This window comes from Protomyctophum bolini (assembly GCF_963924005.1).
Source record: "Protomyctophum bolini genome assembly, chromosome: 20".
Taxonomy (NCBI): Eukaryota; Metazoa; Chordata; class Actinopteri; order Myctophiformes; family Myctophidae; genus Protomyctophum; species Protomyctophum bolini.
The window spans coordinates 32,218,842-32,236,227 of record NC_137881.1 but is presented as its reverse complement, the minus strand read 5'-3'; the positions used below and the strand labels follow the sequence as shown (position 1 = coordinate 32,236,227).

Sequence of the window (17,386 nt, the reverse complement as noted above, 5' to 3'; positions counted from 1 at the left end):
CATTCACAATATTATTTTTTTCATGATCTTAGTCAGTTTTACATAATTATAACATTATATTATAAAAATGTGGGTTCTAACTGCTGTCTTCCCCCTCCTAAACTGACCCCGTACTGCAGCTCTGGTACGTTGTATGCTGCCCTGTGTCGCGAGGCAAGTCACATGAAAGATGCAGAGCAGTTTGTTCCCAGGGTCTATGGGATGTACCGCGGCCAGCCCCCCATGATGGGCAAAAAATATATGCAGGGTATAGTGATGGAGCTGATGGAAGGAGGCTGCCTGGAGTCCTTTCTGCTCACCAAGGTCTTTATAATTCAACTGAAAATAACTAAAACTGAAAACGCATCTTCGTCGACTGAACTAAATCACAACTAGAATTAAAAAACAAAGACGTTAACTAACTGAAAGTGTGTTGTGTGTTTACAAATGGTTTGAAATTATATTTATCTGTGCTCTGTATATTTATCTTTTATTGAGTTTTTAGTACACATTGGTGGTTCCCAAACTGTGGTGCGTGCACCCCTTGTGGTGCGCAAGAACCTTCTAGGGGGTGCGTGACATGAAAAGGTGGTGATATGGTTTTATTTAAAATATATTAACATATTGTGGCAAGTATATATAAGTATAAGTATATATATATATATAAGTATATATATGTATAAGTATAGCCTATGCTGCATATTTGCCATATCCAGGTTCATATTATGTGCATATAGGAAATATATGTCTCTATATAGCTTATGCAATTTTTATTTCCATGTGGGGGTGCGTCAGCTAGGGCAGGAGGTAACAGGGGGTGCATGGCCAGAAAAGTTTGGGAACCACTGCCCTAGTACACGACAGGCCTACTTACTCTGACCGTTATGAATCCTGCTGCTGGGGGGGGGGGGGGGGGGGAGGATAATAAAGAACTAAAGCTAACACTAAATCCAAAACTATTCTTAACCTTTCTACAGACCGAGTCTAAACCTCCACCCTGGCCCCTGGCGTTCCGTCTAGTCCACCAGGTGGCGCTAGCCATGGACTTCCTCCACTGTAAGAAGAGCCTTGTGCACATGGACCTGAAACCAGCCAGTATCCTGCTGGATGCCGACTTCAATGCCAAGGTACACAATATACAATAACTAGATCTGCACTCTGTCGAGTGCATACTTGCTTGTTGCACACTAGTAGGCCATAAATGGCCAACTAGTGCGCAAGCAGAGCGCGCAAGTACTTTCGACCGCTGTAAACTGTCAAATCTCAGTATCTCTGTGAAGGAACGTTTGAAATGCATAATTATTAGGTGTAACTATTTGCTACCTACCTACTTTATGCATATAAACACCTAGTATTATTAAGTATGGTTCAAGTTTCTATCTATATAAGAAATACAGTTTTATCAATGTAGATATATTCTGGATCCCTTTTTAGTTTTTTAAAGAAAAAATATACATTGATATGTGATGAAAAAAAGGTATATATACTGAATTAAAATATGTTAGTCATCGCAGTACATGGGATGACTATATAAATGATGACGTAAGACATACGTATACACTATATAGAGTATGTAGTTGTAAGTTGATTAGCGGTATACTGTGGTTACTTTGCGCCAAAACCGTGACAGCCAACCCGCCATTTGATGCGTATGCAAGAAAAACAGCAAATCTGTGCCTGGTTTGCTGGGACCAGATTACACAAATGACCATATTTCTTACGTCATCATTGAGAGCTAGTCATACATACGTATACACACCACGTACTCTGGTCCCAGCAGATCAGGCACAATTTGCTATTTTATTTTTACTGATTATGTATATAGTATACGTATGACTAGCTCTAAATGATGACGTAAGACATACGTATACATATACATATACTATATAGTAGGGATGCACCGAAAGGGACATTTTTGGCCGAAATCGAATACCGAATATAGGAAACAGTTGGCCGAAAACCGAATACCGAATATCTGAATATGATTAATATTATACATCATTTTCCTACCATTGCTGTCATGGCCGTACCTTAAAGCTACCTGATTTATGGCAAAATAAATGTTTATGGCAAAACGTAACTTAAATAATAATCACTATTATGGGTCCATAAAACATTTATTCAGCCCTTTTGAATGCATTAATTGCATACACTATTCGGTGATATATTATCTGCCTATTAGGGCCGAAACCGAATGGGCCAAAAATGCATTTTTAGCCATTTTCTGCCGAACATTTTCTGCGGCTGAATATTCGGGGCATCACTAGTTAAAATAGTATGTTCATACAGAGTAAGTACAGAATAAATTATCTCTCAATCACCGGGTAATGACTGTGACACAGTCCTGTAGCTGAAAGGTCAGAAGGTCAGTCCTTGCAACCACAATGTTTCCAGCCAGACAGGTCTAGTCCAGAATGCCACTTACGCACTATATACTTTGTTGTACAACAAATAGCAAAGATTGTTGACCTACAAGCTTGTAGATGTTTGGAAAATTTGAAAGATTTAGAAAGCTTTTGCCTATAATGCCATGTTGAAAGTGGTTATCACTTAACATACCTACACCCGCACAGTATCATTGGTATGAAGTGTAACTGAATATCGCTGTTTTAGTATCCCATTAACCTGAGTTTGATTCTACAAATGTCTATATGGTTATGGCAAAACTTAACTTAAATAATAATCACTATTATGGATCCATAAAACATTTATTCAGCTCTTTTGAATGCATTAATTGCATACACTATTCTTTGATATATTTTCTGCCTATTTGGGCCGAAACCGAATAGGCCGAAAATGCATTTTTAGCCATTTTCTGCCGAATATTTCCTTGCGGCCGAATATTCAGTGCATCACTACTATATAGAGTATGTAGTTGTAAGTTGATTAGCGGTATACTGTGGTTACTTTGCGCCAAAACCGTGACAGCCAACCCGCCATTTGATGCATATCCAATCCAATCCAATCCACTTTATTTATATAGCACGTTTCAAAACTCAAGAGTTTACAGGCAAGAAAAACAGCAAATCTGTGCCTGGTTTGCTGGGACCAGATTACACATGATATTTCTTACGTCATCATTGAGAGCTAGTCATACATATACACACCACGTACTCTGGTCCCCCCTGCTGAAAAATCCAGCAAAAACCAGCTGATGATGGTTGCTGGTTTTAGGTGGTTTTACCTGGTTTTACCTGGTCTTAGGCTGGTTTAGATGGTATACCAGGCTGGACATGCTGGTCAGCTGGTCTGGCTCATTTGTCAGTGTATTTGGTTAGCTGGTCGAAGGCTGGATTCAGCTGGTCTTTGCTGGTGAGCCAGCTGGCTGGCCAGATGACCAGCAAAGCCAAGCTGGTAGATGGTCAAATGGTGGACTGACCAACAAAAACCAGCTTACCATCTGGACTTAGCTGGTCTAATGACTGGACAGACCAGCAAAGCCAAGCTGGTAGCTGGTGTATTGAGTGTACTGGCTTTTGATGAGGTCAGATCAACATATGGAATGTCAGAACAGGTCAGCTCGATTTATGGAGCGTGATGATCTAGGTGATGATCCAGTCTTCTCCCTCACTGACAGTGTCGTATGGACACGGCCATACTGTATATAGGCGTGACGGACTGACGGCCATATATGGTGGTGCGACGGAGTCACTGACTGACATGTTTCTCAGGTTTTCATAGTAATCTGTGGCCTAGGGTTGCAACTATACCAGTAAGACGCCTGAGGTCGAGGTCGTGTGTACTGGCCTTATATGGAGTGTGTCTTGAGTGTACATGGTTTGATGAGGTCAGATCAACATATGGGTTGTTAGAACAGGTCAGCTCCATATATGGAGATCTAAGGGTGGCAGCGGGGGCAGTGTCTTGAGTGTACAGGGTTTGAGGGCCCAGGTAGGGCCGGAACTTCATTTTCAGGCCTGTTGAGAACTCTTAATTGTTTTCGCCGGCTGCCGGGCTAACAAGTCTGGAAGTCCCTCGGAGCCCAGGAGGCTGCACTTATAACTTTGGGGCAGGCCCGTCTAGAGTTTAAATGGACAGGTATCAGTCATAAGGGAGACATCGAAGAGGAAGGACGGATGGGGAACGATCAACATATGGAATGTCAGGTTCTGACATACATCCATATACTAATATTGATGACATCAGGATCTCCATAGCAGGTCGCATTTACTATATAATCCCTGATTTACTATCATCCCTGATGATGTCATAATGATGTCACAAGACTTGGGCACAATAGTTTTCCCCATTTTTGGGGATTTTGGGTGATGTACGATATAGTTAACCTTCGATAATCATATAATAATAATAATAATAATAATAATAATAATATAATTGCGATCAATTATATTAGGCCTATATTATGTGTGTATATTAGGGTTGCCAACTGTTAGATTTTTTTTTGGTGTCCCTTATTAAAAATTGGTGTCCCTTATTTGAAAATGTTATAGAAAAATTGGGTAATTTCCGGTCAAACCCCCCCCCCCCCCAATTTCAGGTCTAAATTACGTTAATCAATTACATTAAATTAAACAACACAGTACAATCTTTTGGCTTCCAGCGACCCCACATTGTTTTTCAGGAACAATATTTCTAGTTGTAATATTGTAATTGTAATATAATATTATATAATTAATATCAAATACTACCTGACCTGTATTGACATGTAGGCCTATATGAGCTGTTTGAGAGTGTAAAAGTGCTACAGTATATAGTATGCATTATTTTTATTATGAATAAATATTAGTCATTACATCTACTTGCATTATAATATGATTTAGTTGATTTTAATGGTTTAAAAAATATATATAACAGTGTATCAGTGTTGGGGTACTTAATTAGTAATTACATTGACCATTTAGCAGTATGAAATTGACAAAAAACGAAATCTAAAAGTTAGTAAAGGTATGATTTGGAAAGTATACATGACTTGAATGAATCTGCAGTCTGCACTGACCTAAAACTTTGCTCTACCCTAACCCTTCCAACATATAGTTCATGCCATAAGGTTTATAGGTTTAACAAACAGCATACAAAATATTAAGCCTTAAATGGCAAATGTTCAAATCATAAACTTGACCTTATTTCAGACCATTTTACAAAGCATACAGGCTTCTCAGTACCTGGTTTAAATTCACATTTACAGTTACTAAGCCAGTGGTTCCCAAAATGGGGTCCGGGGACCCCCAGGGGTCCTTGAGTGAGTTCCAAGGGGTCTCCAGCTAAATGATACTTTGGAACCAAATGGATCCTTATGGGTCTGTAACTCTGAGAGTGCAGGTCCATTTGGTTCCATTTGTATACTCTCAGAGTTAAATTAACATAGATTTTACAATATAAATTGGGGGTTCCAGAGGTAGAAAACTAGAAATGCCATTAAATGGGGGTCCGTGGACTAATGCATGACAAACTGGGGGTCCTTGAAATTAAACGGGTTGAGAATCACTGCTAGAGCCTTATCTTCTCTTATGGGGGTCCATGGCATTAGGTTTTCAATTGGGGGTCCGCAGGCTCATTAGTGTCAATTTGAGGGTCCTTTAGCCCTGGTCCAGTGCTTACAGCGGGGGTCCTTGACATGAAAAAGTTTGGGAACCACTGCTCTAGAGTTGCTTGATGAACAAGGAACTACAGTAGCCTATATGTGTCCCTGTCAGGGCTAACTGGCACATGATGACAGCACAGTCCTTTGCAATTTGCAACTCTAGATTTATTATAGCCTAATGATATGAAGTGACTTGCCATAAACCATCCATTGACTCCCCATTCATCCAATTTGCATCTGCTTGTATTAAACAACATTAAACTCACCAACATTGCAGCTGTAGGGAAAGGTTGAATATCCACTTTCAAACTGCAAAGCTTTTGTTTCATAAAAATCCACAGAATCTTTTTCCCACTCAGCTCTGCACTTAGTTTTTCTTCTTTTTTAGTTATATCTCACTACTAGAACTTTCTGACTCTGAGGTAGATAAGATGTTTGGCTGTGAACAGCATCCATTAGTTTTTTCAATGTTTTGGACCGGGAGCCTGGTGAAATAGTTGCTAAGATACGACACTGCATAGTGATTGGCTCTGTTGCATGCCTATGAAGAGTACTGACCAATGAGCTGTGCCTAGCGCCTCTCTAGACAGCAGGTTCCATGTATTCCTCCTGTTCCCATAGCTCAGATGGCTGCCCCTTCTGCTTGTGTGTGTATGTGTGAGTGTCCGCATGTGAGCGACTGAGAATCACCATAACGCGCTGTCATTCTTCCACGACCCCAAAATACGGGATTAAGTGCGTCCCGTATCGGTTCATTACGGGACAGGTCTTTTAGTTGTCAAATACGATACAAACCCGTATTTTACGGGACGGTTGGCAACCTTAGTGTATATAGGCATATCGGTATATATATATATATACTAGAATTTCGTGCGCGCTTCGCGCGCACTCATCCCAGAGCTACTTCGCCACGCACTATGGGAAGAAATAAATGGCGGGAGTTGACTCCACATGTAGTAACGGATGGGTTATTGGAAATGTACCATTGTTTTGTCCTGAATATTTCCATAGCCTAATTACTAAAGGATTGTGACTGTGGGACACACATACAGTCTGACATACAATAGGCTACACGTGTGCACAGTGAATAAACAATGACCTATATGCCCAGAGTTCTTAAATTAACATAGTTGGATTTTAACAGAAAGACAATGCCATAAATCAGTCAAAGTAAGTGACAGACTCAACAGTAGCACACAGCATGCAAGGCAGCGAAGCATGCATGCAAACATGTTTGTCCAGCTGAGATTTAGTGTCTCCATCTCTCTGTGGAAGAGGTTGCACATGACCTGTACGGCCACACTGAGGCGCTCCAACACAAACACAGACACAAAACAACACCACGCTGTTTGTCCAGTTGACCCAAATCAACACCAATACCTAGCCTGTTTGTCCAAAACACACTATCTGCTCGCCACGTTTCTACTTCGCCACAACCTAATGTTAGTAACAAATGTAGGGGAGAGCCGCCAAGGTTGTAACGCTTCACGGTTGTAACATGGACGTTATCTCTTGATTGGTCAACGCCACCATGACGCCATCGCGTCAGTATGTGTACAGCAACGTACTCTACGTGCCCAGGAAGTTTGAAGTGTTTACCTTTGTCCTACGGGGAGTTATTGGCGAAAATCTGACTTTTTTCAAAATGCGTATAATTTTACACCTGGAGTATATGTGTGCTACATTTTTTTTCTTTGGTGTTGGTGAATAAAAATCCACATGGATGTCTTCATGCTTATGTTCTTCATTAGTTTGCATCGTGTTTAGACGGAATTCACGTTCATTCTGGTCTGTAAGCAACGGCAAAGAAAACTTGCAAAAGCGGGTCATTTGTAACATGTGTTACAAATGGTCCGCTTCCATTCAATGCTCCATTATATGTAATATTTACATATTTGACATATTGGCCAATATTATATGTTCTAAAATTGTATTGTATTGTGTAGTGTATTCTAAAATTAGTTTAGGGTTGTATAACATTGTACAACTCAATCAATCAAACGTTTGTTTAATCAATGTATTGCCCCATTGAAAAAAAAGAAAAGCCCAAACTGGTACACCCGATACTATTAAATATTTCCCTTATGTTTGATACATTTTCTTATCACATCCATGGTATGAAAACAATGCTAAGGAGTTGCTTCAATGAAATATAATTGCTTTAAGCTGAAAACGATATGTTTAATGGTGTTTTTTAGCGTTGTTACATTTATCATGCATGCCGTTACAATTAATCCGATATGCGCAGCAAATGTAACACTGAAACAGCGTCCACGTTCGGTTTAATAACTCCCGACCTGTTTTATCAAAAAAATAACTTGAAGTGGTTTATGGTAGCTGACATGTGTAGGTCCGTTGCCTGAAAATATCACATGTGTAGCTAAACGGATCTCTGAGTAAAAAAATTAAACGTGCAAAATGTTACATCCTTGGCGGCTCTCCCCTATTAGTTTACTCACAGCACAGCACCGTCACTCCTGTCAGTTATTTCATCCTAATAACTTGAAGTGGTTTATGGTAGCTGACATGTGTAGGTCCGTTGCCTGAAAATATTACATGTGTAGCTAAACGGATCTCTGAGTAAAAAAATGAAACGTGCAAAATATGTTCTAAATTTGTATTGTATTGTGTAGTGTATTCTAAAATTAGTTTAGGGTTGTATAACATGGTACAACTCAATCAATCAAACGTTTGTTTAATCAATGTATTGCCCCATTGAAAAAAAAGAAATGGCCAAACTGGTACACCCGATACTATTTAATATTTCCCTTATGTTTGATACATTTTCTTGTCACATCCATGGTATGAAAACAATGCTAAGGAGTTGCTTCAATGAAATATAATTGCTTTAAGCTGAAAACGATATGTTTAATGGTGTTTTTTAGCGTCGTTACATTTATCATGCATCCGATATGCGCAGCAAATGTAACACTGAAACAGCGTCCACGTTCGGTTTAATAACTCCCGACCTGTTGTGTGTAAGTCGCGTGGTTAAAAGGCCGTGTGTTTCTGTTGTAAGCAACTCATGTTAGGTCTGCGCACACTGTACGTTGCTATGGCAAGTGGCAGCCTGTCATCAAATGCTGCTAACGTTAGCATGTGTGCTATCAGGCAAAAGCTGAGAGATGTGAAACTACTACTGGGGAAAATGTCATACAAAACACAACACCTAAATTCGGAATGTTATTGTGACCTATTGAGCACAAACAGACCATCATGATTTGCTTGCTGGACCTATAATTAATTTATTTGCATTAAATGTCCACTCTCCCATCTGCGCACACTGTACGTTGCTATGGCAAGTGGCAGCCTGTCATCAAATGCTGCTAACGTTAGCATGTGTGCTATCAGGCAAAAGCTGAGATAGATATGAAACTACTACTGGGGAAAATGTCATACAAAACACAACACCTAAATTCGGAATGTTATTGTGACCTATTGAGCACAAACAGACCATCATGATTTGCTTGCTGGACCTATAATTAATTTATTTGCATTAAATGTCCACTCTCCCATCGAAATGAAAAGCAAGATGGCTGCGACAGATTGTGAGCTCGACGGAGCCCAAGAGGAACAGAGCTGGTGATGTATGAGGCAGGGTGTTGGCAGGTTTGCGAATTGTAAGCGAGTTGTAGTGTATGTAAGTAGCGTGGTTTAAAGGGCTTGTTTGTGGGCTTTTTGGGCTTGTTTGTGGCCCTGTTGGGGCAGCAGTGATTCCGTGTTCCGTGTAGGAAAGGCTCGGGGATGTGGGTGTTTGGGTGTTTGTCCCGAGAATGTGTGTATTAAACAAATGCATTGGCGGCGTGAGTGTGGAAGTGAGGCATTATTAGTGCCAATTCCAAGACTATTCTTTGTGGGCTGGTGCTGAGTGTTGTCGAACGACGTGTTTTGAGGAGATAGGCCAGGACCACTGCGAAGGCCTACGAAGGGTAAGTGTGTGACGTCACTGCCGTGTGAGTGTGTGTGGGTGTAGTGTGTAAGATGGTGTTGTGGGTGTTGCAATAGCGACGTAGCTGTTGTGGCTTTGGGTTTTTCTTGTGTTTTGGGTACCACTTCTCCTATGTAATAAAAGATAGGCCTATATATATATATATATATATATATATATATATTATTGGTTATTGTTACAATGGGAGTGATAAATACACACACACACACACACACACACACACACAGACACAGACACACACACACACACAGGCGCTGGTGTTGCTATGGAACTTATGGGAGACGGGAGTGATATGCGCGTGCACATGCACGCACGCACGCGCACACACAAGCAAGACGTAAACTGCTTCTTTGTTATTGGACTCCACGTCACGGTTTCATGTTAGGATCTACAAGCTAACAACTCGTCGCGTTGCAACGCTGAGTGAGCTTGTAGATCTGTTCGTTTTCGACAAGCGTACACTGACTGTCCTTAGCGCGCGCTTTGAACTTTCCAGAAGAGGAAATAATATAAACTGCGTCACGTCTCGGACCGACGGACTCCCACTTTCAGCAGTTTATTCGTCAAGGAAGTAGAAGTATACTCAGGTTTGACCCGGCGTTTTTGAGGTGAGTGTATTACTGTTTATTAAATGGCAAAGAACTCAGTTTTTTATGTCACAGGGGAAACTTTATTTAGGTAATTTGCTATTTGTTTGCATTTCTACTTGTCCAATAGCACATGGAACCGCGGCGGAGGGGCTATTTTGTACCGTGTTTTGGTGTGGTTGCTTTGAAGACGGTGGAAATGGATGTTTCTGGATATTGAGTATTTTTAATATAAGCCTTCCATTTGGGAAAAAACACAGGCTTTAACTATCTTCGGGTGCAGTTGCCCCAAACGATATCAGGCCCATTATTAATTTACAACTGTCATGTCAACCCTGGCGTCACGACACATGTGAGTTTGTAGGTCGGCTATTTTCAATATAGGGCATAATTATAATTATAACTATTATTCAAATAGTGAACATACCCTTTTGACAAGCTCACAACGGTCGCATAGTGACTTGTTTAGGGCGGCTGGTGTAGATAATCTATTTTGATATAGTCCACTTGCCAGAATGTGAACCCAGGCATATTGAGTACACCAAAGTTGTATGTTAGAAATGTTGAGTGCATTGCAATAAGCTGTGCGTTTGTAGATTGGCTATAGCTATTTTCCTTGAAACTTTGTCAAATGTCCTGATTAATTTTGAATTAATAGCCTACCACAAATCTCCTATGGGAATCACTTGCGACCAGATATTATATTGAATAGCCAACATGAGTAATATAATGTTTGATTTTCCTTTTTAGGTTCCCAACTCGTTTTCAGTATGTGGAACTTCTGTCGACCCTAAACCTGGACTACCCATTCCTCAGGGAAAGCATTGGGTCTGGCTATGTAAGATTTTATTTGTTCATGTTGTTACCTGCATCGGTACAATTCTATTATGTGTCACTGTTAACCACTGAAACTGTGTTTCATTAATACTTGGTAGACTGGGGTCAGCTCTATTCCTATTCCTATTCCTGGTTTGCTCTTTTTCCACATTCTACAACAATTCTCTCGACCAACAATAATCAATCAAAATGATAAGTTCACAATGTGTTGCAGTGTGACACGTTGTGAGCTTGTAGATCTGCTATTTTCAATGAAAATAGCAGAATGAACGTTGGGACCTTTATGCTGATATATTTAAAGGTCCAATGTGTTGTATTTTTCAACAATTTTATGCAATTTACTTTAATCTGTAGAACTTGTTTGATTTATAGATTACAAAAGTGAATCACTCACTCACTCACTCACTACTTGACTGACATTTGTTCTCGTGATTTTAAAGGATTATGAAAATAACATTATTATAAATTATTGTATTTTCTTTATTAAGGCCTCCAATCGGAAGCAGCAATTCTGCTCTTGCCTGCACTATTCAAGGAGAAAGCAGAGTTGCTGTTTGAAGTTGAGGTGAGCCATGAACCGTTCACTAGTGTGAGAAGCACTATGTAATTGAAGCACATTGTATTATTGCATTAGTTTTTATATTATCATATGGTTGTTTCTGTTTTTGACACAGTGGCTCTGCAGGAGACTAGCCAGAGGGTGTGCGTTTCTCTGATGGTTAATGGTATTCCCTCTCCCCAGGGCCAAGCTCAGACCAGCACTGACATGTCGACACCAAAGATTATGCTGAAAGCCTGCAGGGAGGGTCACCCCAAGAAATATGACCACATCATGCTGTCGATGGATGACCAGGTAATCACAGAGGAGAGTGTGCACATTTCAATGGCACTGGGACTCCTACTGTGCATATATTTTGGGTTCAGAATCCAGTAGCCTACCCTAAAGGACTGAAAAAGACACTGACCTTTTTGGAGTGTGTTGTTCTGAAATTGAAGGATGCAGGCAAACTTCCTGTCACAGTAAAAAGAGTCTAAAACTCTATCTATGAGTAGCATGTATGTAGGAGTCAGTGTTCTCTCTCCATGTCTGGATGGCCACTTGAAGAGTACATTTTGTTTTAGAAAGACTGTCAAAGTGTCAAAAACAGTCAAGTGTGTTGTTGACAATTATATATGTTGTTTCACTCTGTTATACATATGTTGTGTGTGTGATGAAATGAAGGCTCTGTGATGTTATGTGTGTGTGTGTGCGTGTGCGTGTGCGTGTGCGTGTGTGTGTGTGTGTGTGTCTTTGATTAAATTAACGCGCTGTGGTGGTGGTGTGTGTGTGTGTGTGTCTTTGACGAAATTAAGTTATTTTTGCATTTTAAGGTCTGACGCATTCTGTTCATGTATTATTTATTTTATTTATAATTTGCTTTATGTATACTTATTTGTTAATGTTTACTATTTTTTATTTTATGTACTGTAAGCACATTTTACATCTAATTTATTTGTGTCATTATTTATTTTATTTGTTTGTTTTTGGTGTATTTTACATTTAATGTGCAGCTTGAATAAAATGCAGTGTATTAGAACTTGTAACCTGGATTTGGCCTTACTTTATTTGTTTGCAATATAGTACCTACGACCTAGCTACCTAATCAACAGCTGGGGGGCAACAGCTCCACCAGAGTGCTCCAGATTTCCCTCTCCAGAGCAAAATCAGTGACTTCTTCCTGGGGGATTCCGAGACGTTCCAAGGCCAGTGAGTCGATGTATTTCCTCCAACTGCGCCTTGGTCTGCCCCGGGGTCTCCTCCCAGTGGGACGTGCGTCGAGGACCTCCCTAGGTAGGCGCCCGAGAGGCATCCTAACCAGATGCCCGAACCACCTCAGCTGACTCCTTTCCAGGCGAAGGAGCACGCAATTCTACTCCGAGTCTCTCTCGTGTGACTGAACTTCTCACCCTATCTCGATCTAAGGGAGATGCCAGCCACCCGTCGAAGAAAACTCATTTCGGCTGCTTGTATTCGCGACCTTATTCTTTCGGCCATGACCCACACTTTAGACTTAATATATTAGTGCCCCTCACTTCACACAGGTGTGATTTTTTAATACCATGGGACCCTGGCTGAAATTCACCAGCAAGACCTAAGCCTAAACCCAAAACAAACTATAAGATGTTCACCAGCTAAAACCAGCATAAACTGGTGACCAGCAAAACCATCAAAATACCAGCTAAGACCAGCATCAACTGGTGACCAGCATAAGCTGGTGACCAGCAAAACCATCAAAATACCAGCTAAGACCAGCATAAACTGGTGACCAGCTACCAGTTTAAACCAGCATGGACCAGCAAAACCTAGCTGGTCAGTCACCAGCTAAGACCAGCAAGATGGCGTCCAAAACACACTCTAAAGCTGGTCACCAGCTAAGACCAGCAAAAGGTGGTCACCAGCTAAGACCAGCAAGAAAGTTGCTGGTCCAGCTTATGCTGGTCTACGCTGGATTTTTCAGCAGGGAGATCAGGCACAATTTGCTATTTAATTTTTACTGATTATGTATATAGTATACGTATGACTAGCTCTAAATGATGACGTAAAACATATGGTCATTTATGTAATCTGGTCCCAGCAAACCAGGCACAGATTTGCTGTTTTTTTTGCATACACATCAAATGGCGGGTTGGCTGTCACGGTGAAAGAGACCGGGCGAAATTATTACTTGCGCGCTCTGCTTGCGCAAGTAATTATACATCCAGTAAAACTAAATGTCAGGGAGGGACTAGTGGAGAAGAGATCCATTAGAACAACATTTTAGGGAGGGACTAGTGGAGAAGAGATCCAGTAGAACTAAATGTTAGGGAGGGACTAGTGGAGAAGAGATCCAGTTGAACTGTTATGTACCTTCGTCTAGGGTGAAGGGATATAACACAATGTGCGAGGAGACAGGGTTGAAAAGAACTTTAGTTTATTTGTAGTAACTCCTTTTTGTTCATTAGCAGAGACAAAGGTTTACATTTCTTGTTCTGAGGTTCACAACTCTAATATATTGGCTTCAAGGTGCAGGTTCTATTCTAAGAAAACGGATCCAACTAAAAATCAAAAGCTTACCCCTACCTAAAGGCCCTAACAGAGAGTTAAACAAAAATACAATTCTAAATCCCTAACTAACCAAAAATACAATAACTTAGCAAAAGAAAACTACCTGGCACCCCTACATGGTGGAGTAGGAACCGGGCTTCATATTTAACAATTATAAATACTAGGTTACAGATAGACAAAACAAAAGATTACTTTAACTTTAGGTAACTGGGCTAAACAAAACAAAACATTAAGCATCACTTACAGCATAAGGGAACAGAACAATTAACAAAATAACAAACTAAACCATAAGGCAGGCAGAAGGGCGGCGGACTAGCGGGATCGAGTCTCTGCTGCAGATATGCTGTCGTCCCCCTGGTGAAGTCCAAGTTCAACTGAGCTTTTATAGAGCAACAGGAAGAGTGCCCAGCCAACAGGAAACTGGTGTTGTCGGGGAGAACCAATAAGGAAGAGAGGGGCAGGTCCAATCAGGGACCTGTCCCTCACAGCCATGTCTGTATGCATTCACTTGAGTACTGTAGCCAACAATCTCATGTTCTCAGCACCTCATTCACAAACAGAAGAAACACAACTTGTCACATGCCATAAAACACAATACATTTCCCAAACTTATAATTATTATCCTAATTTAATAGTCACCATCAATAATAATTATACTTAAACAAATATCAAATAATCACAAGGACCGTGGTCCGTAACAAGAACTAAATGTCAGCGAGGGACTAGTGGAGAAGAGATCCAGTAGAACTAAATGTCAGGAAGGGACTAGTGGAGAAGAGATCCAGTATAACTAAATGTCAGGGAGGGACTAGTGGTGAAGAGATCCAGTAGAACTAAAATAATAAAGTTATTTTATGCTCGGTTGCACTCGGGTGTTGCACTCTGAAATATAGCAGATCTGCAAGCTCACAATGTGTTCCATACGACGCCATCAAGGCCAGCTTAAATACATTTTAGTCGGCTAGGTCAACTTTAGATCTAGTCGACTGAAATCGTATGATATTTAGTCAACTAAAACTAGACTAAAACAAACATTTCACGTGACTAAAATCTGACAAAAACTAAATGAAACTGTATAAAGAAGGACTGGCTCAAACTAAATCCAAATTTTCTCTTGAAATGAACAGTTCTCTTCAAAATCTCCTCCTCCTTTTTCTGTCAACAGATAGCAGGTTTTGACCTGTCTACGGTGACCAACAGTGTCAGGTCGACCAACCGTACAAACAAAGGAGGCACTGCGTCCTACACCCCCCCTGAGGCTTTTGAACCGCAATACCACCGTGTTCGCTCCTATGATGTTTACAGGTGACTAACTTTATCTAGATACATACCACCATGTTCACTATGATGTTTACTGTTGAACTCTAGAAGGAATTCTGTTGCTACTACATCAGTCATGAATACAATGAAGTGATACACGTTTTTTTATAGTGTGAAATCCTCTTTCTAATGCTTGGATGTTTCCCATCTTTTTATTAGCTATGGTATACTTCTCTATACCATTCTCACTGGAGAGAGTCCCTATCCTGCAGGTAAACCCCCGCCACACACACACACACACACACACACGCACACACACACACACACACACACACACACACACACACACACGCACACACACACACACAATGTAAAATGTCCTGTATTTTATGTAGCGTGTAGTCGGTTCCTGTTGGAATTCCACATTCCAAGGGGACATAGACCAGACCTTCGTAAAATCGATTTCCAGAAAGCAGCTGGATTAGACGAGCTGGTGGAGCTTATGCAGAGATGCTGGGACTCTGAGCCCAACAAGAGACCTTCGTTTGCAGGTAAATCTACCTTTGTCACTGCACCAGTGAGAAGCTCTATTGAAATCACAAAGATTATTCTTTGCACTAATGAAAAGCGTTTTTGTTTTTGAGGCGCTAAACGTACTCTAAAGGCCTATTCATAGTCTGGATTTTCGGTGGTGAGGTGACCACCGCTCCGGTGGTGAGCTGACCACCGGAGCTGAAATAACGTTGAGCGGTGGTGAGTAAAAACAGAGAGAAGGGCTGGAGCGGTGGTTGTGGTTTTCTCTTCACCGCGGCTCGTGACGTCATGTTGTAGTTCGGTGGTCACCTAACCACCGAAAATCCAGACTATGTATGAGCCTTAAAAGTGGCACAGCTTTTTGCACACACATCACAAGAGGTGAACAATTACGCATTTAAATCGTCTCACAAAAGGGGCGTGGCATGATGGCTCAATAGTTCCCACCCCCCTACAAATGTTTGTGCTTGAAGCCACACAATACGGTTTCACCTAAATGTATGAAGATCGGTACACACCTGTAATATGTCTACACGTACAGATTGGTGCACACCTGTATTATGTCTACACGTACAGATTGGTACACACCTGTATTATGTCTACACGTACAGATTGGTACACACCTGTATTATGTCTACACGTACAGATTGGTACACACCTGTATTATGTCTACACGTACAGATTGGTACTCACCTGTATTATGTCTACACGTACAAAAAAGTCTCTTCACGTCATGACCGAAACCAAACAGGAAGTCAGACATTTTGAATATATTATAATTTTGTTAACCTGACTCTGCCAGATGGAGGCAGTATTGAGTTCACCGGTTCCCTCCTCCTACCTCCATCTGGTCTCTCTCAAGCAGAAACCATGAACCCGGAAGCAGTGGGACAAAAATCTGATATCTCCATAATAATTTATAGTTATAGGCCCTCATTTATCAATCGAGTGTAAAATCTGCCACAGATTCGAGTGCAGGTTTCGTAGTACACCCACGTCGCCACGGCATTTAAAGTGATCGCAAACAGCTGATCCTTCCTTAATTCCGTTCTGATGTTAATAAATGTGACGGCTGAAATCTATCTGGCACGCCCTATGAAATCAAGCCTCGCCCTCGTTTTTGCGATGAAAACGGCAATACGTTTCCTGAAACCATGGTAACATGAAAAAATAAGTTTCTCCCGTGCCTTGCTGCTGCCCGCCTCATCCCCTCTCTCATACACATGCACAGACGCACAGCACGCACACGCAACTTGCAAGCCCAACTAACTGGTGTGTTGTTAAATAAATAAAGAACGAACACCTGCATGAATTAAATTAAGTTGTAGGCCTACCCTGTCTGTTTCCCTCTCACCTCGCTTGCCTTGCTGTCATGTCCACGCATGCATGCATATACATGACACATCAACATCGCATCGCCATGAATGGAATTAGTTTGTAGGCTGGCCTATATTAATTTTACCCATTCGTGCGCAGTGCACGGCGAAGACTGCGCACTGCTGTGATAATAAAGTCCTGTAGGTGACTGCCGACATGATAGCCTAGCTCTCTCATGCAGCATGAGAGAGGCTATCATGTCGTCAAGGCAGTCATAATCAACGTTTATGTAGTGA

General features: G+C 41.0%; 1 protein-coding gene across 1 annotated transcript; it reads left to right on the top strand.

Annotated features, from left to right (window-relative positions):
* Window positions 1-235: 235 nt before the first annotated feature.
* On the top strand, window positions 236-15,781 carry LOC308335770 (receptor-interacting serine/threonine-protein kinase 2-like). Its single transcript, XM_080792954.1, has 5 exons — window positions 236-303; window positions 957-1,106; window positions 15,145-15,284; window positions 15,459-15,511; window positions 15,709-15,781. The coding sequence occupies exons 1-5, from the start codon at window positions 241-243 to the stop codon at window positions 15,762-15,764; spliced, it is 462 nt and encodes a 153-aa protein (XP_080649080.1). The 5' UTR covers window positions 236-240; the 3' UTR covers window positions 15,765-15,781.
* The last annotated feature ends 1,605 nt before the right edge of the window (window positions 15,782-17,386 follow it).